This window comes from Equus przewalskii, chromosome 22 (genome assembly GCF_037783145.1).
Source record: "Equus przewalskii isolate Varuska chromosome 22, EquPr2, whole genome shotgun sequence".
NCBI lineage: Eukaryota > Metazoa > Chordata > Mammalia > Perissodactyla > Equidae > Equus > Equus przewalskii.
This window is the reverse complement of record NC_091852.1, coordinates 26022946-26044083: the sequence shown is the minus strand read 5'-3', so window position 1 is coordinate 26044083 and position 21138 is coordinate 26022946. Positions and strand designations below refer to the sequence as shown.

The 21138-nt window shown below is 43.7% G+C and overlaps 2 protein-coding genes and 1 long non-coding RNA gene across 9 annotated transcripts in view; 1 reads left to right on the top strand and 2 right to left on the bottom strand.

Annotated features, from left to right (window-relative positions):
- The window catches only part of GLDC (glycine decarboxylase), a 90971-nt gene that overhangs the window by 64680 nt on the left and 5153 nt on the right, over window positions 1-21138 (top strand). Inside the window, exons 17-23 of one of the 4 annotated variants that reach the window (XM_070590130.1) lie at window positions 755-830; window positions 6589-6714; window positions 8141-8290; window positions 9756-9868; window positions 11324-11465; window positions 13912-14023; window positions 20174-20269. In XM_070590130.1, the coding sequence (XP_070446231.1) occupies window positions 755-830; window positions 6589-6714; window positions 8141-8290; window positions 9756-9868; window positions 11324-11465; window positions 13912-14023; window positions 20174-20269 (815 nt within the window). Of the gene's footprint in view, window positions 1-754; window positions 831-6588; window positions 6715-8140; window positions 8300-9755; window positions 9869-11323; window positions 11466-13911; window positions 14024-20173; window positions 20270-21138 lie in introns of all 4 variants that reach the window. The other 3 variants (XM_070590129.1, XM_070590132.1, XM_070590131.1) reach the window with 3 other exon arrangements.
- LOC139078572 (uncharacterized) lies at window positions 479-2170 on the bottom strand. Its single transcript, XR_011531586.1, has 2 exons — window positions 1883-2170; window positions 479-937 (listed from the first exon to the last, which is right to left on the bottom strand). It is a non-coding gene; the product is annotated as an uncharacterized lncRNA (long non-coding RNA).
- Window positions 3468-21138, bottom strand: part of UHRF2 (ubiquitin like with PHD and ring finger domains 2) — a 121624-nt gene continuing 103953 nt past the window's right edge. For 2 of the 4 annotated variants that reach the window (XM_070590133.1, XM_070590141.1), the window contains 2 exons: window positions 6734-6891; window positions 5727-5778 (listed from right to left, as the gene is read on the bottom strand). In XM_070590133.1, the coding sequence (XP_070446234.1) occupies window positions 5742-5778; window positions 6734-6891 (195 nt within the window). In that variant the 3' untranslated portion in view covers window positions 5727-5741. Of the gene's footprint in view, window positions 5779-6566; window positions 6892-21138 lie in introns of those variants that run through there. The other 2 variants (XM_070590136.1, XM_070590134.1) reach the window with 2 other exon arrangements.

Genomic DNA, 21138 nt, shown 5'->3' with positions numbered 1-21138 from the left:
ACAGTTTACGGTTGACTCAGCATCACTCACTGGAATGTTAGTCATTAGTGTGCTCTAAAAGTGGTGCCTTCAAGGATTGTTGAGATGGGTATGGCCAGCCTCCAGCAGCCATGTGCGTGTGGGGCCTGGGGAAGCTGAGCCCAAGACTGACGGGAATAGTGCCACATTAAATGTGCATAGTTCCTTTGGGGTGATCTGATCATTGACTAAATATTTGGTGACACTGAGAAATTATTGTTCGTTGTTTTAGGTGTGATAATGTATTCTACTTATATTTTTAAAAAATAATTCTTATCTTTGAAAGATACATATTGAAATTTGAATTAATGAAATGATATGATGCTTGAGCTTTGTTTCAAAAAATAATCCAGTTCAGAATGAGGGGCATCAGTGAAGGATATAGTTGGAAACATGATTGATTTTAAACTGATAATTGTTAAAGCTGAGTGATATAAGGTTCCTTATATTCTTCTCTCTGTTTTTGTATAATTTTGAAATTTTATGTTATGAAAAAGATTTTTTAGGTGCACGGTCTGAGTGAGGGTTGAAAGGCCCATCTCTGAGTGGGAGTGGGTGAGCTGTAGTTCACAGACCTTTAGGCTCACTCAGAGATCCTAGGTGAGCTTTCCATGGTGTCTGGGAGAGTGACTTTGTGTCACACGTTGGTGAACACGTGGCCCATGGCCAATGAATATTGAATGAATAAATGAAAGCAAAGAGGGCCAAAGCCCTGATCCTTTTCTTGTCTTTGCAGCGGAGCCCAGGGGGAGTATGCTGGGCTGGCCACCATCCGAGCTTACTTAGACCGGAAAGGAGAGGGACACAGAACAGTGAGTATGAACAAGTGGTGCTTGCTCACCATGGGGTGGCAGGAGGTCCGGCTCTCAGGATCCCTTTTGTTGTGTGGGACACTCCCTCCAAGCCTTCTTGGAAGCAGCTGAGAGAACATATAATCCAAAAACAAATTTCTGTGAAAGGGCCATAACGATCCTTGCCTCCAAGACATCTCACTGAACTATTTTGAGGGAAAACATTCAGAGATAAAAGGCTTTTGCTCAAACCTGGTATGTAAAAGTCAGCCAGTTGGCTGTGGAACAGCTCTCCCGAGGGAGCAAAGGGAGGAAGGGGCAGGAATGTTGCCTTTCCAAGCCTCTTCTTCTTGGCTCAGCCCGGGCCCCAGGCCTGGTCAAAGGGCAGCGACCAAGCTGTAATTCCTATGTGACTCCTACTGTGCCTAAGCACAGTTCTGGTCATATGTGTGCTCAAAAAATATTTATTGAATAAATAAATTCCCTGTTAAATGATTGTCAGCTCTAAGCAACAAAAGAAGACATGGAGCAGAGTTCACTGTTCTGCTTCATTGTTTGCTTTGGGTATGAAGGTCTTGTCTCCAGGGTCCAAACTGCACTTGGGGACCCTTGTGGGGACCAGCAGATGCTAATGGGCTCGACAATGCTCCACTAATCCCTAGAGGTAGTGCCTGTAGCAGTTGAGCTGACATGGGTTTCAAATTATGGCTGAAGGAGGTCTCTGCTCCTGGGGCCTTCATTTTGGTGATGACCCGCACTAAGCTAGAACTTCCACTGAGCGGGGGAGGTGGGGTCCTTAGAAGGAGCAGTAGGTGCGTGTCAGGAGCAGGACAAAGTGTCTGCCCATCCCAGGAGAGTTAGAGGAAAGTATGCCAGGGTGGTTCTGGCTGCCCAAGTAAGTAGGGTGTGGGAAGTGGTGGCCCAAACGTATTCCACTCCCGGTTTTATTAACACTGGAAGATTGTTTATGGCTAGTTGCCTGGATTTTGCAATGAAGAATTTAAAAACTGTTTCATTTCCCTTTCAAAAAAGGGGGAAAAAAAGAACATTTTCTCCTACCTTACCTTGCTTACCTGATTCCACAGGTGTGTTTTTCCAGGCGTTTGTCCTCGTTGGGGAATAAAATTGATTTTCAGAGACCTTTGAAAAATAGGGCATTCATCACTTGAATAAATTGTTGAATACTGGCCACATAAAAGGCTCTGTGTGTGCCTGTCCAGAAAGAAGTCGAGCGATAAATCAGACAAACACAGTCCCTGACATTCCGACTTGGTTTTTTTCACTTGGGTATTCTCGTGGTTTTGAATTCTTTAACTTTCTTTTTTCTTTTTTTTTAAGATTTTATTTTCCCTTTTTCTCCCCAAAGCCTCCTGGTACATAGTTGTGTATTTTTAGTTGTGGGTCCTTCTAGTTGTGGCATGTGGGATGCCACCTCAGCGTGGCTTGATGAGCGGTGCCATGTCCACACCCAGGATCCAAACTGGCGAAACCCTGGGCCACCGAAGCCGAGTGCACAAACTTAACCACTTGGCCACGGGGCTGGCCTGAATTCTTTAACTTCCTAAGGAAGGGTTAGGTTAGACTATAATTGTTCTTTGGAACTCGGAGTCTCAGCACTGTCATAGAATCAGAAAGGAAATGTTGAAGCTCCGGTTGTCCAGTGAAAGGACACCGGATGACTGTTTTTCCTCTGTGGCTTCCATGTACTGAGGTAGCCACTGAAACTCCTCGTCATCCTGCTCTTTAGCCACGAGGTGTCTGGGGATCCTGGGAAGGGGGCCGATCATCCTGTGTAACATCTCCAGGTTGCTCCCCTATCCCACCTCTACTCCCGCCCCTGCTTTTTGGAGCGGCCTCCGGATCCACGTGTGGTGCTTATGGAAGGCCCGTGACAAACTAATGACAAAGGGCCAGCTGTGGTGCTTCTCACTCTGTGATGCTTCCCACTTCTCATTGTTTTCTATTTCTCCAGTCTGATACCAGGAAGTATCTGTGAATGTCTAGGAATTGGGGACCAAACCAGAAAGGTCAAGGAGAAAGGATGAGAGACCCTTAGACTGCGCCTGGGCAGAGTTCTTCTGTGACTCACGGATTCTTTCCGGCTCCTTTTCCGTCTCTGTGTTTTCCAGTCCCCCATTCTCTCTTGCACCTTGCATGCAGTGTTTCTTCTGGCACCATTGTCCACAGTCCTATTGCTGAGTGCCCTGAGAGGCTATTCCCTCTCTGAAGGATGGAGAGGAGCTGGATGCGGCATTTTGGGGAGGGGTGAGGGAGGGAGAGGCAGGGAAGGCCACCCAGTCACTGAGCTTGTAGAAAGACAGAACTCTTAAGTTTGGAAATGTTGGTGTCCTTTCTAGATTAAAGATTTTAATTAAACTGACTTTTTTAGGTAGAGAAGAAAATGACTTATTATTCAAATAATCAGGGAGGATTTTTCCACATCAGAGAAGTCTGAGACAGCTGCTCCTGCACAGTAGACTCTAATGGAATCCAGTAAAATATATCCTTCTTTTTTGAAAAGGAGTGTGCGGAAATCACGTGCTACAGAACCACCCGGGTTCCTGATGGTTCTCTTGCCTCAAGCTGTTTTTGGAAGTTATTTTCACATTTGCTCTTAGGTTAAATTTCAGAGATTCCTAAAATGCAACAGTTAAGTTCTTGATTTACCAGTTTAATTTAGGAGAATACAAATTTATTTAACAAACACTTATATAGCAATTACCGTGTACCAGGCACTGTCCTAAACACTTTATAATTAATATCTCAATTTGCTAGTCAAATATTAATTCAGGTTTGCTGATTAGAAACTGAGTTTCCTATACAAAAGAAAAAGATTGACCAAAAAAAAATCCCTCAAAACCTGTGTGGGCGTATTTTTCTCTTCCCAACTGCCTGAGGCAAGGTAGTGGCCTTTGGTTGTTGAATTTTAGTAGCAATAACAAATTGATCTCCCTTGCAAAAAAGTGCTCCTCCTTAATCCTTCACTCCTTCTAGGATGAGCTGTGTTGGGTCTATGCCAGGCACATTGGGGAATTAGAAAAACACAGCGTTGGGGCTGGCCCGGTTGCCCAGTGGTTAGGTTCGCGCACTCCGCTGCAGGCAGCGCAGTGTTTCGTTGGTTCGGGTCCTGGGCGCAGACGTGGCACTGCTCATCGGGCCACGCTGGGGCGGCATCCCACATGCCACAGCTAGAAGGACCCAGAACGAAGAATACACAACTATGTACCTGGCGCTTTGGGGAGAAAAAGGAAAAAAATAAAATCTTTAAAAAAAAAAAAAAGAAAAACACAGTGTCCACCTAAATGGGCGCAAATGCACCAAAGATTAGTTTTAGATAAACTAAAGCATCAAATCTAGGTCCTGCTATTTCCATGTCCCTTGTAACGCCACAATTTTATTTTATTTTGTTTTTTATTTTTATTTTTTTGAGGAAGATTAGTCCTGAGCTAACATCTGCCGCCAATCCTCCTCTTTTTGCCGAGGAAGCCTGGCCCTGAGCTAACATCTGTGCCCATCTTCCTCTACTTTATATGTGGGACACCTACCACAGCATGGCGTGCCAAGCAGTGCAATGTCCACACCTGGGATCTGAACCAGCGAACCCCAGGCCGCCGAGAAGTGGAAGCTGCGAACTTAACCTCTGTGCCACCAGGCTGGCCCCTCTAACACCACAATTTTAAAATGAGGAAAAATTAACACTAAAAAAATATTAGTTTCCTAAATCCACATAGAAAACAAGAAATGTCTAACAGCAATATATAAATGAATCATTGACAAAACCATTGAGACTTTTTTTCTTCACGCTGCTCCTTGTATCAGGATGTGTATTAGTTTCCTGTGGCTGCTGTAACAAATTACTATAAACTTAGTGGCTTAAAACTACACAAATTTATCTCCTTACAGTTTAGAGGCCAGAAGTCTGCAATTGGTTTCACTTGGCTAAAGTCAAGATGTTGGCAGGGCTGGTTCCTTCCGGAGGATCCAGGAGAGAATCTGTTTCTTTGTCTTTCCTAGTTTCTGGAGGTGTCCTGCATTCCTTGGCTCATGGCCCTTTCCTGCCATCATTCCAACCTCTTCTTCAGTCTCCTACTTCCTCTGTAGTCAAATCTCCCTCTGCCTGATGAGAACACTTGTGAATACATTTAGGGCCCAACCTAGAATCCAGATTTCAAGAGCCTTAATTTCTCATCTTAAGATCCTTAACTTAATCACACCAGCAAGGTAGCATTTGTCATATAAGGTAACATTCATAAATTCTGGGGATTAGGACATGAACATCTTCAGGGGCCCATTATTCAGGATGGCTGAAATTTTTAGCTTGAATGTTTTTGTTTCAGTAGAACTCCCCTGGTATGAATTCTTAACAAATATTTTATCTTCATTTTAATATTTGCCTTTCCCTTCCTCGATCAATGTTCTGCCCAGAAGGAATCCTTTTATCCAAAGATCCTTTGGTAGAATAAAAATACCTATGAGAAAGGACCAGTGACTCCAGCTTTGGTCCTGAGAGATTAAAGGAAAAAATTTAATATAAAAGGGAAGCATTTAAACAAGAAAAAGGATTTGAGGTCAACACAGCATAATCAGCATGAGACCAGGAGCCTCAAAAGAGGCACAAACTTTCAGTCAGCAGAAGAGTGACAGAGTAATTTCATGTTTGCCTCTGGTTGCGTTTCTCTTTTTGTACACGTGTATTTTTCTTAAGTCGACGACTTCGCTGTTTTGAGGAAACAGCTGTAAGCTAAATTTTCACTTCACAAGCCCGTTTTTGTAATGCCCATCCATTTCTCTTCAAAGAGTTGCAATATTGTTTCTGGGATTTAAAAAAAATAGGAGAGCTATTTTCTTTCAGGGTGATCATTGCTTCTCCTTGTTGCTTTCTGTTGGGAGAAACTCTGTGATACAGTTTTCTGTAGTGGGACATCATCAGATTTACCAGAGCATGAGGGTTTGCCTGTGTTCACATGACCTTTGGGAGAAAATGAAAATGATTTGAATCTGGGAATTCTCACACTGCACCCACCATCCACCTTCCATAAGAACTCAACACATGTTTAAGCTGTAGCTAGGCTCTAGTTCCTGAATCACTTTCCCCTGATCTCTTCCATTTGAAGCGCCGGCCCCTTATTCTGAGTTCCTATGGCACCTATGGGCTCTAGACCTTCATTTATATGTATGCCAGCGTCGTTAGTGAGCAAGCCGTGTGAGCACAGGGCAGGGGTTGATGGATTTTCATGCTTAGTTTATGATTCTCTTGGCAACTAACAATTTGTTGCACAGAATAAGCATCCAATAAATGATGACAGGATTGGTGTTTCAGCAATGGGAGGCCTTGGAATTATGTCGACCGTTATCATCTCTCCTGCATCTCAGCAGAGCCAAGCAGGGCACTGAAGCTATGCTGTGGGCATTTGGGTCCTAGAGTTTAACTTCCCATCTTGTGTTAGATGCTTCCTATGTATTATAACTGAGACAAGGTTAGACTAAGCCCAAGCCTGTTTTTGGTGTGCTGGGATAAGGGAGGAGAGTATTAATATTCTGAAAGTGTTTAGGGAACAATATTTGGGGATTCAAATGGAAGCTTCTCTTTTGGACATTGTTTTGAAATACGGTAATAATGAAATTGTAGCAGATTTTGAGGCTCTAGTGCTCAGCTTAAGTAAAGCATGTGGTGCCTATTTAATTATGCTCCAAGCATACTGTAGGACCTTTCTGTCATTATGAATAGGCTGGTGATTATTTTTTCTCCTTCCTTCCTTTCTTTCATTCCATTCCTAAGGTTTGCCTCATTCCGAAATCAGCACATGGGACTAATCCCGCAAGTGCCCACATGGCAGGCATGAAGATTCAGCCTGTGGAGGTGGATAAATATGGAAATATCGACGCAGCTCACCTCAAGGCCATGGTACCCGTCTTCCACTTACCAGAGAGGAGACGTGCGGGTTGGGAAGAAGTGGTGGGGAGCAGGGACTGGGTGGTTTGCATCAACGTTACCTTCTTTTGCATTCCAATCAAAAGACTGCAGTTCCTCCTTTGAATGGGTCTGGGAGAAGGACGTAAAATCAGAAAACCCAACTGTTCTCTATAAGAAAAATAAAAAGCAACAGACACATTTTTGGTTCTGAATAAAGCTGACCATCTTCTACTTTACCTCTTCCTTCACCAACAGGGAGAAATCCTTTAAACTGAAATCTCATCCTCTGATTTGTACATGTGTAAGAAACAGAATGAATTATTCATGATGGTAGAAAGGGTACTCCTTGCAGGACCTGCCTGCCTCCTTCTGCCCAACCTTCCTCTCCTTCTCCCATTAATAATCAAACTGGCAGTCACAGTTATTCTCTGTCTTGTGTTGGGAATTAAAACATAAATGTAGATTTTACAAATGACTGTGACTGTCCCAGCCATTACCTGCTGAATTTCAGGCAGCATTCCACTCTCCTTCCTGAAACACCAACCCCCACTCCCAACCTCCCAACCTCCAGGAAGAAGTTGCCTAGCAACCGTATCTGCTTTCCACTGGTGGACTGGAGGCTGCGTCTTAAGAGGGAAGGAAATCAGTTGAATAGTAATGTGATTTTGTCGGGGTTATTAGGCATGAAGACTGAGAACTTCGTGTAACTGCCTTCAAAGGGAAGCCAAAAACACACAATGCTGCTCATCTCTCCCATCCACCCCCATCTTTCCATCGTTCCACAAAGTTTTTACCAACAAACATTCTGGGCCAGTAGTTGTAATTATTAAGTCCCTCCAGTATAGGATATGACCTTTTTAAAAAATTTTTTTCATTTCCACATGAGCCTCTTCCCTCTGACTTGCTAGCAAAAAAAACCAGGAATGTGCCTTTATATATGCTTGCCTTCTGTCAAAAGGAAAAACAAGGAAGACTTTTTTATCAGAGCAGGAACACTTCTGGGAATTCTAATTTCAACAGAATGAGACAGAAAGGGCTAAGGGTGGATATGGTAAGATTATTGGAGAGAGGTTAATTGTGAAAATAGACATGCTGGAACCAAAAAAGTCTGAAATAATTACTGAGATAACTTGAATCAAAGGAAAATCACCTGTGAGAGATGAGCCCAAAATATCCAAAAATCTTCCAAACCGTCTTTTTGGTCTTGACCATGGAGACCTAGCCTGAAGGGATCTTGTTATTTTTTTGGAATGACTTATGGAGGGAGTAATGGCTATGAATCTTTTATTGTTGTCATCATCCTTTGAGATAATTCTAGAAATGAAAAGATCAAGACTTCATCTTTCTTAATTCTTTAAAATAAAAGCAAGGGTTTGGCCAAGAAAGAAACATCTCCTCTGCCTCTTCTATCCCACAGGTGGATAAACACAAGGAGAACCTGGCAGCAATCATGATTACATACCCATCCACCAATGGAGTGTTTGAAGAGAACATCAGCGACGTGTGTGACCTGATCCACCAACATGGAGGACAGGTCTACCTGGACGGGGCAAATATGAACGCTCAGGTGGGCGATGTGAGTGGGGCTCCCTGAGAAAACGGTTAAGTCAAAACAACTTTTATTTTCTTTGCCTTCTTGACAGTTGTCTTAAAACATGGCACTGAATTCAGAACTGAGGCTGACTTTCTTTATTGCCAATTCCAAACAAAGTATGCCAATTTCACTTACAATACAGATCCTAGAGAAGGTGATGGGGATGCTGGGGAGGAGGTAAGAAGGTTGAAAGGAAGTAGGGAATGAGTGAATGTCCTTAGCTTGTCAGGAGGCGTGATTCCTCTGGCGGTGCTACAGACAAGAAGGTCACCTGACTCCCTTCCTGAGCTAATTCAGACCCAACTTTTGGCTACTGGTGGATGTTGATCTCCCATGGCCTGGACAAGCCATTAACCTGGCTTCAGCTTCATCGATATAAAACAACTGAATGTTCTGTCCCTGAAGGGCCAATCCTGACTGCTGGTGGGGGGTGTTCTGTGTAGCCTGCACCTCTGAGGAGATGCTCCCAGGAGGCTTTGGAGGAGAGGAGTGTCTCAGAGTTTTCTCAACTTCTTAGTCATTGTTTGTTCTTTTGTTTTTGTTTTTTTTTTTTAACATTTCAGACTCTGCTTTTCTTTGCTTCTGTCTGATTTCCTTTGTAAGTGTAGTCCAGAGATTGTCTATTGCTTCAATAGCATAAGTACATTCTTTGTCTGTGGCCACATTCGAAATTAGCCCTAATGCCAAACTGGCAGGAATGCCCATTGCATGTTGTGACTGGTATCAGGATGCTCTCAGGAAAACTGTCAACCTCCCTTCCTCTCCCTCGGCTCAGCATCCTCTTGGGCAGCCCTCTGGCCCCTTGCATCCATGTGCCTAAAGGGGCCCTTGGGTAAAGCACGTGTTACCTAAAGCCGACAGTGCAGAGGGAGGTAGAACTGCTGGGTGAAAGTTGCCTGTTTCAATAGCAAGAAGGTACTATCCTTTCTCGTACTGGGGGTACTTCCTCGCCTCCCTCTTGGGGTGGATAATTAGGAATTAGCTATGTATTCAAATGTATATTTTAAAATCTGGGGGCCGGCCCTTTGGCCGAGTGGTTAAGTTCACACGGTCTGCTTTGGCAGCCCAGGGTGTTGCCGGTTCGAATCCTGGGCGAGGGCATGGCACCATGCTGAGGCAGTGTCCCACGTGCCACAGCTGGAAGGACCCACAACTAAAATGTACAACTATGTACCAGGGGTCTTTGGAGAGAAAAAGGAAAAAATAAAATCTTTAAAATCTAAATTAGGCTAAATGGTCAGTTGCTGTCTCCATAGAAACCACAAGCCACACTGCCTATGGCATGCCAGGTTTTGAGCCACTACTGGGGATGTTTCTGTGAACAGCTCTGCCCGCCTTTCCTCTGAGGGAAGAGGCCACAGCAAACAGCATGGCTGCCTCTCCAGGGCTCCCTTTCAAGCTCTTGACTTTCACTTTTGGCTCTTTCCCTTTGTGGTAGGTGGGAATCTGCCGTCCTGGAGACTTTGGGTCTGATGTCTCACACCTAAATCTTCACAAGACGTTCTGCATCCCCCACGGCGGAGGCGGCCCTGGCATGGGGCCCATCGGAGTGTGAGTTCTGGGCTGCTGGTCTCAGGATGGCTTTGGAGACTGAGCATGAAAGAATGGCCCCAAACTCACTATTCTTCCCATGGAGGTCTTCAAGTGTCAAGGACACCTTCATATGTGCTATGCCTGTAGGGGCTGGGGGAGGAGCAGTGAAAGGGGTGCTTTGAGGGTATGTCCAAAGAGGAGTATAATTACATTTTATTATCCACAGCACTTGGTTGGCCACACTAAGCTCCCAGTCATGCATAGATAAAGTTTATTATCATAGTAATGAATAGGGAAATTACTCGAACATTATGGATTAAAACTGGAATATTAGCACCTGGAAAGTGCCTCTCGGCTTTAACTTAGACTTCTAAGCAGCTTTGCTTTGCTTTCTTTATTTTTAAAATCAGCTGATAGTGAATCATTAAAATCAGTGAATTATATAACAACAACAACAACAAGAACTCATAGTAGAAAAGTGGTTGCCAGGGACTGGGGAGGGTGGGGGATAGGGAGAGGTTGGTACAAGGGTACGAGTTTTCAGCAATACAGTGAATAAGGTCTGAGGATCTAATGTATAACATGGTGACTATAGATGATAACACAGTATTGTATAATTGAAATTTGCTAAGAGAGTAGAACTAAATGTTGTCACACACACACAAAAAGACACGTGAATTGGATGTAAGGTGTTGAACACTTTGCAGCCTGAATTCTTATTACATCTGAGGTAAGTAAGGAGGAAACAAACCTCATTACCAGAATTACCTGGATGAAGTCAGAATAAAACTAAAGGAATATCTCGTAGCCGTTGATAACTTCTTACACTGCAAAATCGAATTGTTTTATGAAAATGATGCCAAGCAGCGATTTCCTGAGCTTCTTCAGTCTTCCAAAAATGTGCCAAAGGGGCTAGTCTTCAGAGTTACTGGGAGCTTGGCCCCTTGCTTTTTTCTGCTTTCTCTTTTGATTATTATTTATAGTGAGTGGAGGAGCCCCAGTGCCTCAGCTGTGGGGTAGATGGGGTGAATGATGTTTATATACCGGCCTCTGATGTGTGGCCCCATGGGGCCTCTTCCCAGCACCACTCTTCTACATCCCTTAGATGCCTCGGGAAAAACTGTGAGGCATGGGGCTAGGAGGGGTGGGCTGTGGGGCTGAGATGTCCCCACATCCTGGGGAGCCCTTGGCTCGGCATGCTATTCCATGGCTGCCTGCCTCTGCCAAATCCTGGGCCACCGTTCTTGGGTGAGCTGCTGGGACATTGATGGCTGGTGAGCCCTGCTTCCAGCGGAGGAGGAAGGAAGGAACACTTCCTGAACATCTGCTTCTCAGCAGGTGTCAGTTCCCTTCCACCGTCAGAGTTCCTCTGCTAGGAATAGAGTTTCCTGAGAGGGCCCAGCACTTGCCTGTTTGGTTGGACTGGATCTTTTTACAATCTTCTGAATTTGTACCTTAAAAAACAAAATACAGGAAGAAGCATCTTGTCCCTTTTCTGCCCAATCATCCCATCATTTCGGTAAAGCCAAATGAGGATGCCTGGCCTGTGGGTACTGTCAGCGCAGCCCCTTGGGGCTCCAGCTCCATCCTGCCCATTTCCTGGGCTTATGTTAAGGTGAGTTTTGTGAATGTGTTAGATGGGTGGGGGATGTGATGTGTGCATGAGGAACTGAGACTGCAGACTTCCTTTTTGACTTAAAAATGAAGAAATCCCGGGGTAATATGAGATGTGGTTCAGTGAAGAGTGCTGAGGACTTGAGTGGAAGAAACCTTCCTACAGCAATCAGCTAAAATGTGTTGCATCTCTTCATTAGGCTGTTTTCTTCGGGTTCTCAGAGTGTGTTTAACATCTGACACGCCAGATATATTTTTCCAGACAGAGTTAAGTTCCATGAGTCATGTGGATGTTCTGGCCACGTCATTTGGTTTCCTGTAGGCTTTGTATGGCCCCTTGCAAGTGAAAAACAGTGCACATACTAATTATTACACTTGCTTGATATCCTGGGGTAAATTTTAGGAATACATCTCACTTCACTTTATATTTTTGGGGAGCCTGGAGGATAAGATGAAAAGTAGCAGAAATTTGCTTATGTAGTGGTTTCCCAAAGCTCTTTGCCCTTTAGGGCCTGTGGAACTGTCTCTCGGGGATAATTAGACTTTGTCAGAGGACAGGCTTCCTTCCTTTGTGTTTCTCCAAAAAGCACTAGGGCCAGAGTTTATTTTGTACAGCTCTTGTTCAAATGGGCCTGCCCACCTCCTGGGCTGACAGGACTGTGCAGTGGTTAGGAACACTTGCTCAGTGGCTAATTAGAGCTGCCTTCCCAAACCGGCTCCCTTCCTTAAAGGAGGGGTGGCTCTGGTGAAACAAACCCCCAAAACTCAGCTGTGCAGATCATATCGGATGACTCTCCGGTGCCGGCTGTTATTCTTGAACAGTGCGGCATTTATGATTCTTAATGAAAACTTTCTGGGAAGCTGGAACAATTCTGTACCTCAGAGACTGAAACCTGCTTTTTAAAAGGATGCTCGAGTTGTTTGGCGAATAGTAACAACAAAAACAATCATGATAAAGATCTGCTTCTTTGCAAACAGAAGCCAATTCCTGGCTTCATTTTGGTCCCTACATCCTGGAAACCTGGGTTATTTGTTATGGACATATTTGGGGTGGAGATGATTTCTCACATATAGAAAATAAATGCCCCAAAGCTGGTTTGTCTATCTGCCAGGAATAACAGACAGAGCCTCGGTTTAAAAATAAAATATAGTAGGGTTTAAGCTACCCTCCACCCTTGCGCCCTCTCTTTATTTCAGGCTGTTGTTACTTATCACCTGGACTCTGGAACTATCTTCTTCTCTCCCTGCTGCAGTCCATCTTGGACACTCCCTACAGGACTGCTAGATTCCCCCTAGGGGCCCCAAATCCTCTCCTGGCTTCCCTTTGCCTTTACTGCTGGGTCTCGCTAGCCTACACAGATCCCTTAGGGGATTCTCCCAAAACACACATGCCTTAGCCCCATCCCAGAGAGAATCAAATGCAGCATATGTGGGGTAGGGCTTAGGCCATCAAGCTGCCCGGTGACCCTGATGCACAGATCGAGAGCCAGTGGCTGGCTGAACCAATTCCAAGTCCTTTCTGGCAAAGGTTGAAGGCTTGCAAGAGGTGGACACAACCCACCAGGCTCTACAGAAATTCCCAGACTGCAGCCATGTGTCTTCCCTGCCACACCTTGGTTTTTGCCAGTCTTCTCACCTGGAGTGCCTTCCCCTTTCTTTTTGCCCAACCAAATTCTACCCATTTTTAAGTTTCCACTCGAGTTTGGACTCTGACTCTAGCAAGCCGCCTTTGACCAGCCTGGCAAAAGGTGTCCTCTCCTTACTTTGGACTTCAGTGTCCCTGTTGTTTTATTAGATGTTTTCTCATTTGTTGTACATTAGTTATGTATTTAATACATATCAGCCTCTATTGTACATGACTCTGGGAAGAAAGTAGGCAATAAAAATTGGTGTAATTGTGATTTTAATCTCTTTGCTGGGGATGATGTTCACCCTATATAATCACAAGAACTTATGATCCACCAGCAAAGGATACAATTGAACCTGGCAATTGTTAGACATACATAGCCTTGACTATAAACAATTGGAAGACAAACTGTACAAAACTGAATCAGTGGGGATTTTGGCCAAGATCCCATAGAATTCCTAGCAATTATCAAGATATCTCAAATTCACAGTAAACAAACAAACAAAAACTCCCCCAAATGCATGTAACCTAAAAACAATTCCTTTTCCTCTTTAGATAACACAATAGTCAGTAGTAAATTTTGCCCTGTTGCTACAACAAAAAAATACAAAACTGCTTTTCAGAGCAGTTTTGAGAAAATATTTCAGGCTTAGAGAGTACTGACAGATGTCGTTGTTAGGATTTTCCACTCATCTGCAATCCATAGAGTGATGGTAGGCTGACTTCCTTTGTAGGTGGGATTTATTAGGGGGTGTCTTTGGTTAGTGTCCATTGGGTTTACCTGTTCCCTGATTGATGGCTCTTTTTCCCTCTGTTGCAGATGATGGGAGGCAAGGGCCTTAAACAGGCCACGGAAATTGCTATATTAAATGCCAACTACATGGCCAAGCGATTAGAAAAACACTACAGAGTCCTTTTCCGGGGTGCAAGAGGCAAGTATCAAGTTTAGTCTACCATCTTCTTCTTGTTGGCCAAACCAAGTTTGACCTAGTAGATGTGGTTTTCTGAAGTGGATGAGAAACTTCTGTGTCTTAGCATATACTGTAGAAAAGCATAGAGCTGTTGGAAATAACTTCAATGTAGTGAACAGTGTAGGGGTATCATTACTTAGAAGGCTCTGCGATGCACTTAGTCTAGACAGCCCAGGTCAACAAGGAACCCACTCAACTGAGAGACGTGTACGTAAATACCACTAGCCAATTATCTCACAAAGTCCTATGGGAATTTCCCAAAAGCGTAGAGTAATTCACACTGGGCAGAGTCAGGGCAGCATAGTTGGGAGAGCCTTCTGGGAGGAGCCATTTGACCTGAGAAAGGAAGAGTGGCAGAAGCCAGGACACAGAGAAAAGGAGTTGTCTTGGTGGCTGGAGTGTTGGGTGGGTTGAAGGATGGCATAGGAGGAGAGGGACAGACTAGGGTTAGGTTGGAGAAGTAACCTTCAAGGTTGGGGCCTTGAAGGTCTTGGCAGGCTCTTGACTTCTTCTGTGAGCCAGATGACAGAAACGTTTTTGAGCAGGCAAATGACAGGATTAAGAGAATGTTAAAATCATTAAGACAGTCTCAGAGAATTAACATGCTATTAGAAGGAGAATCAGCTGGACTTAGTTACTGATGAGTTGAGTGTGAAGAGAAATTTCACATAAGCCTCTTAGGCTTATAACAGAGATACAAAAGAGAAAATAATAGATGGAGGAACAAAGTCCCCCTGTAAGTGATGGGAGGGGATGGAGCCAGGTAGCAGCGCAGAGATTTGACACAGAATCTGCGAGCAGACTCTTGGAAATGGTAAGACCCAAGGAAAGAGTAGTGAGAAAGCAGAGGAAAAGCAAAACCCCACAAGCAGATGGCTACGTTCAGAGAGATGCGGAAGAAGGGGCAGCTGGTGAGGGGAGACTGCATGCTGAGGCAGCTTTAGAGCCCCCCCGCAGCATTTGTCACAGCGCCACTCCCTAGAAAACCCCCTGCTTGCCCTTCCTGCCTCTGCTCTGACCCCTCCTCCTCCCTGAAGCCTCCCTTTCCAGGCGGAGAGAACTACTCCCTCCTCTTGGCTTCCTCCGCCACTGAGGATTTCTCCCACTTGGTTTATTGTCTGGCTCTCTCCATCAGACCTCAGACTCCTGCAGGGCGGCAACATGCCTGGCACAGCACACACAGTCAACAAACAAAGGCGCGTGGTGTTGCACAACAGGGAGAGACAGACAGAAGAGCAAGTGGCTGGCCTGACGATATGAGTCTTAAAAGAACCTTGGCCTTAAACAATTAGCAACCCTTTGGTCATCTTTGAAAACGGCAAAATGGTGAGGCAGATGCCAGGTGGAAATGAGCGGAGAAGTGAACTGAGGTTGGGGAGGAGAAGTAGCAGCAGTCATGGTTTGGGGGAGTTTGGTAATGAAGCGGGGCAGGAGCGGCTTCAATAGGATACAGTTTTGTTCTTTTACAAGAGTTTCAGCTGCCAGGTGAAAGGCTGTGGAGAAGGGAGAGCGAAGCTACCATAGCAGGAATAATAGATGGGGGAACAAAGTCACCCTAGAGGGAATGGGAGGGGATGGCACTAAGAGCCAGGTAGACATGCAGCGTGTTGGCTGTGGGCACAGATTTGGAGAGCAGGGACCAAGGGGACTGTAGCAGAGAGACGGCATCAGTAACCAGCATGCCCGGACCTTGGGCAAAGGAGCGAGGCCTCTCTGGCTCCTAGTTTCTCGGGCCCAGGCAGAGTGTACATCTACATCTTTGATTGTTATTTTAAAGGCTGGTGTTGCCTTATAAATGTGTATCCAAAGGGGTGGTTCTGGAGTTGGAAAATAGAAAAGAAATAACCAGAAGCTCTGGTTAGGAATGGTCCCCAGAGAGTAGGAAAGGGTTGTGGGCAATATGTCTCTAAGCACTGCAATAAAATATTTCTGAAGTGGGTATTAAAGAAGCTACAAGATCTACTAATGAATTCAAATATAGCTCCTGTGCCGTGAAATGTATCCTGCTTATGTACTGGCCTTAAAAATTAGCTTAAGTATTTGTTTTGTCTGATTATATAAGTAATGTATATATACTTCACGTGGAAATTTTGGAAAATAAAAAAGTATGAGGAAGAAAATTTAAATGACTCATAGTTCCCCCATCCAGAAATAACCACTATTAATATTTTGCTGTATGCCTTCTCATCTTGCTTTTAGACAATTGTATTACAAATACAGTTAGCGTGCTGTTTTTTAACTTTATCATTTATTGTGAGGCTTTCTCGGTGTCATGAAATGTTCTTTAAAAGTGGCTACCATGATTCCACTGTGTGGACATACCACGATTTAAGCAATTCTGTAGGGTTTTTCCCCCTGAGTTGTTTGCATTTGTAACAATGCTGCAATGAATATTCTTTACTTATGTATAGTTTTAAAAACATCTCTGATTACTTCCTTACGTTATAGTCATATGAGAGAAATTATTATCTCAGAGGATGTGAAGGCATGTACACTCTCCACATGGCCAGCTTTCCCCACACTAACAGCGTATGCGAGTGACTGCGGCACCGGGGACCTAGTGAGCACTGAGCGCTAGGCTGAAAAAGCGACACAAACCAAATGCAAAATATCTTTGCCAATTTGATGGATGCAGAATGATCTTTTGACTTTAATTTACAATTTTTTTTTATATTTAAAACTTCCTTATGATTAACTTTATCTGACAGATTCGATAATACCGTACAAATCACCCACTTAAAATATACAATTCAGTGAGTTTTAGTATATTCAGAGTTGTGCGATGCAAAGTTTAGTTCTTTACAGCAAGAATGAGTGTGATCTGGACTATGTGGGCACGGGAGCAGCTCCAGGAGAGAGGAAAGTGAACGAGCAAGTGTTTCTTAGGTGCCTACCATGTACTTAGCATTTAAGTGACTGCTTTGGGCAGAGACCGGCCCAGGCCTAGGGGATTTGCAGCACAAAAAGATGGATGAAATTTCCATTTGTTTTGACATTTTACCCCAGAATTAAATAATAAATTGTATTTCTCATCCCAAGCAGAAATAGATTGGTGATTACAGACTTTATTACCCAATCCCAAAGTTCATGAAACCAAAAATTGCCTCATGTTTGGTCTGGTAAACACATTTATTATACAATTTGAAGCTTAGTATTTTAAGACCTAAAAAGGAATCATCACTGTGCCTCCTGAGGGCCCAAAATAAAAATGTTCTTAATAAACACATTGTATTCCAAAATGTCTGATGGCAATATTAGAAGATGGTGATTCACCTTAATCATATTTACTAGCTCTAAATAAGACTTTGGAATTGCGGATGACTATGGAGCAATAATTTTAATGAACTCCAGGCTTGCCGTTATGAACCATTTCTTTGAGAGATTTGAAAATACCAGCCAAACTGTTGAGGCTTATGGTTTTGCGAAGTGAGGAAGTGACAGGCAAGAATTGGGATCGGGGAGCAGCCGTCATATTTATTCTGCCATGATGAGGGAAGAAAGGAATTACCTCAGGTAAGATGCTGTTTTTAGAGCATTAAAAAACAATTGACAGGTGTCAACTCTTGTGGGAGGCCAAGCTCACTGTTTCATCTAAATGGAGTTTCCATCAGTGGAGTAGACAACTTTGTTAGTATCCCAATGTTTTAATTTCATAAATGCCTATCCCTTTTTGACCTTAGACAAACCCAACTCTGTCTGGAAATTCCTGTCCCTGAAGAAGTTTCCTGGTGGTCTTTATAGGCAGACATGGGCTTCAGGAGCTGGGCCCTCACATCCTGGACCAGGAAGTGACCCTCCTGAGGCCAGGGGCCCCACCTACTGGGACCTCTGGGACCTCATTCCCAGAGAAACAGGCAGGAGTTTTGATTTTGTTAGTTGTGGTCCTTGGATTGCAACTGAAAAGCTCAACCAAGTGTTGATTGCCCACCCAAGGTTTATAGGATAATTAGCTAGTGAGTTCCATTTATTTCTAGGAGTCACTCTGAGGATGTGGGATAAGTAAGGTTTGGTCTCTGCTTTTAAGGTGAGTTTTGAACCTTATTTTTCTGTAGCACATTCCTATGTCATCTTCAGCCTCAGAAGATAACATGGCGGGGGGGTGTTCCAAGCCAAGGGCCAAGCCACTTTTATTTTGCTTTTCCATCATCCCACCCCCTCCTCTCCTTGCTCCTTTGACTTGGTATCTTTTCAGACTCTCAGCTATAGTCATGGTTAGGCCCAGCGGAAACACCTACTCAGTGAAAATTAAAACTTGCGCTGATCAGTTTATACAACTTCTACTTCAGATTGCCCTGACTCACCATATGCCACAGAAGATTTGTATATCTTTTCTCCTTAGAAACTGCAAACAAAGACGAACATCTTGGGATCTGGCCTCCAACAGACACTAAGTTTTAATTTCACCGCTTTCAGGGCTCAAGTAGAGTCAGAGAGAGAGAGATGCTGAAATTGCACTACAGTTTCTATTTGAATGCATTAGACTATGGATTTAGAAAATAACATCTGAACCTCATTTTGAAAATGGAGCTCTTCCCAAACCGCCTGGCTGTGGTGGGGCCTCGGCAGATGAAGTCTTGGTGTTAGCAGTGCCGGGCTGGGCTGGGCTCTATGGGGCCTTTCAGCTATTGCTGAACCTCTGCTCGGAAGATTCTGCTCTCTGCTGTCCTGTGTCCCTCCCGCCGCCTCCCCTCCTGTCGGCTGAGTGTCCTTCAGAACAGTGAGCTTCATTAGCCTTCCTCCTCTTGTGCTGTCACAGTGCTTGCGGTAGATGCCAGAGGTTCAGAGAAGAAAGGTCAAAGGTTGAGGCCAGGCTCCTAAAGTGTGGTAGCATAGTAGGACATTTAAGGATTCCTGGAATTAATAACTGATGAGGACTTAAATAATCTCATGAGTGTCCCCATGAACATTCCAACTGGTCATTCCTTTCAGGCACTTTTTTCTTGAGTTTATCTCCCTATGAAGGCAACTTTCTACTTATGAATCACACTCCTTACAAATTTAACCCCCATCATTGTTAGAAAGCATATTTTACAAATATGCAGTGACAGTATATACAAAGACTCAGGCTCTCATACTTTTATTTTCAAACAAAACCGATCCTTTCATATGTAACCATTGCATAAGAAGCAGACTAGTGCAGACTATCTTCAGGGGCTGTTAATGACTGGAGCTATTCTTCACCGGCTTGAGGAGGTCTGTCTGCTCCAAGTATCTGTAAGCAGATTCATTCATTGACTGAGAGTCAGGAAAGCGGGTGAAGAAAAAGGAGTACATTATTGTCTCATGAGTAGATAGTTTCCTCAAAGGAAATTCATCAGTGTGGGCTGTGGAATTTGGGAAGCCCCCAGGAATGTGGTTATATTTGTCAAAATGCTGACTTGTTAGTTTATTCTTATAATGGATAGGTGGTCAGTAGCTCATGCTGGGGAGATAGTGGCCTGGGCCTAGAGAGGCAATCACTTTATAAACTAGAACAAAGTGAATCTTACTTTGGTCTTAACAACTCCTTGCCACTTGTGGGCTGTTTGACAGCCCCTATTTGTAATTCTCAGTCTGAAGCCTAAAACCAAAACCTCAAAAGCCCCTTTGAAGAATCACATACAATTCTGTATGTAGCTTATGGATATATCGTTGGTATATATTTACATACACACAGAAGAAACAGTTATTTGCTGTTGGGGGGAAAGTTGCTGAAAAGGGTGTCAATGGATCTTAAGCTCTAGAAAGAATTTGTATAAAAGGATCAGGGCTGTGATGACATGTTGTACCTGTTGCAAGTAGATTTTACATCCTCGGAGTAGAAATAACCTCATCCCCAGGAACCTCTGTTGAATGTTCCAGTAGTGCCTTGGCACCAAAGTCTCGCCTCCCATCAGCCTCCTGGCTCATGGGTGCGCTATGCACTAAAGATTGAACACAGTGGCCCGACATGTTAAAAATCTTTATTTGTAATGAGAGCAGATGAAGTCTTTGTTGCCAACTATAAATTTACCAGGTGTCCATGGCTTCTTGTTCCTCGTGGATATGCATTAAAAAGCTGATTTATTTGTTCATTTGCTTGGGCAAAACAAGTTGATGCTAATCTGGAGCTGAAACAATTTTCCTGAACAGGTTATGTGGCTCATGAATTTATTTTGGATACAAGACCCTTCAAAAAGTCTGCAAATATTGAGGCCGTGGATGTGGCCAAAAGGCTTCAGGATTATGGTGAGTGGCCTTATACGAGCTATCCCTAGGGGAACTTGGGCTTTTGACATTCATGCAGCTGCCCATGCTGGCTATGGACCACTTCCTCAAGGCCCAAACTGAATGTGCAGGCACCATAGTGGACGGATCCATAGGCTAAATGGGGAACCTAAGGTTCTAGACAACCTTTAAAGTGACAGAGAAAAAACTTTCTCTTATGACTGCATTGGTACTGTCCTTCGGAAGATATTAAATCATGCATCTTGAATCCATCAACAGCCAAGAAAAGAAGTCTTTATAGTTAACAAAATTAAAAATCCCAAAGAAAATTATTGCTGGTCTTTGCCCACGTTTCTGGTAAGTTCTTCAATCCCACCCACAGCGAGCTCCATGAAGAGGTAAGTTGGCGTACTGTGAAGGAAGTGGAGTGAATAACCTGTAGAAGTGTTAGAGACGAATGGCATTTGAGTTTTATAACCATCTTAGTCATGGCATAGCTGTTTCAGCTGCTTCTAGAGATGGAGGAATAGGCTCATGTTGTTTTCACAGAGACGATGCAATTTTCTTTGATTTTGAAAGACGTGGGCCCTTTGTGTATTAGTGGGTGTTCATTCAGCACAGCCCTTATTAAAATACATTTTCTTAGTGATATTATTAATAATGTCAAAGACCCTTGAATTTTCAGAAAGGCTAAGTTGGGGAGAACTTTGCCTTTCGATGGATGTAGATTCCTATCTGACTTTTAATGATGATTTGAATAACTTCTTTTAATAAGGAAAGTGAAAACTTGAATAATTTAATAGTTTTACTACTGCATCATAATGGGAGTCCCACATGTGTGACTTATTCCTCTCTCTAATGAATGATTTTATTATGCAAAGCTACACTGA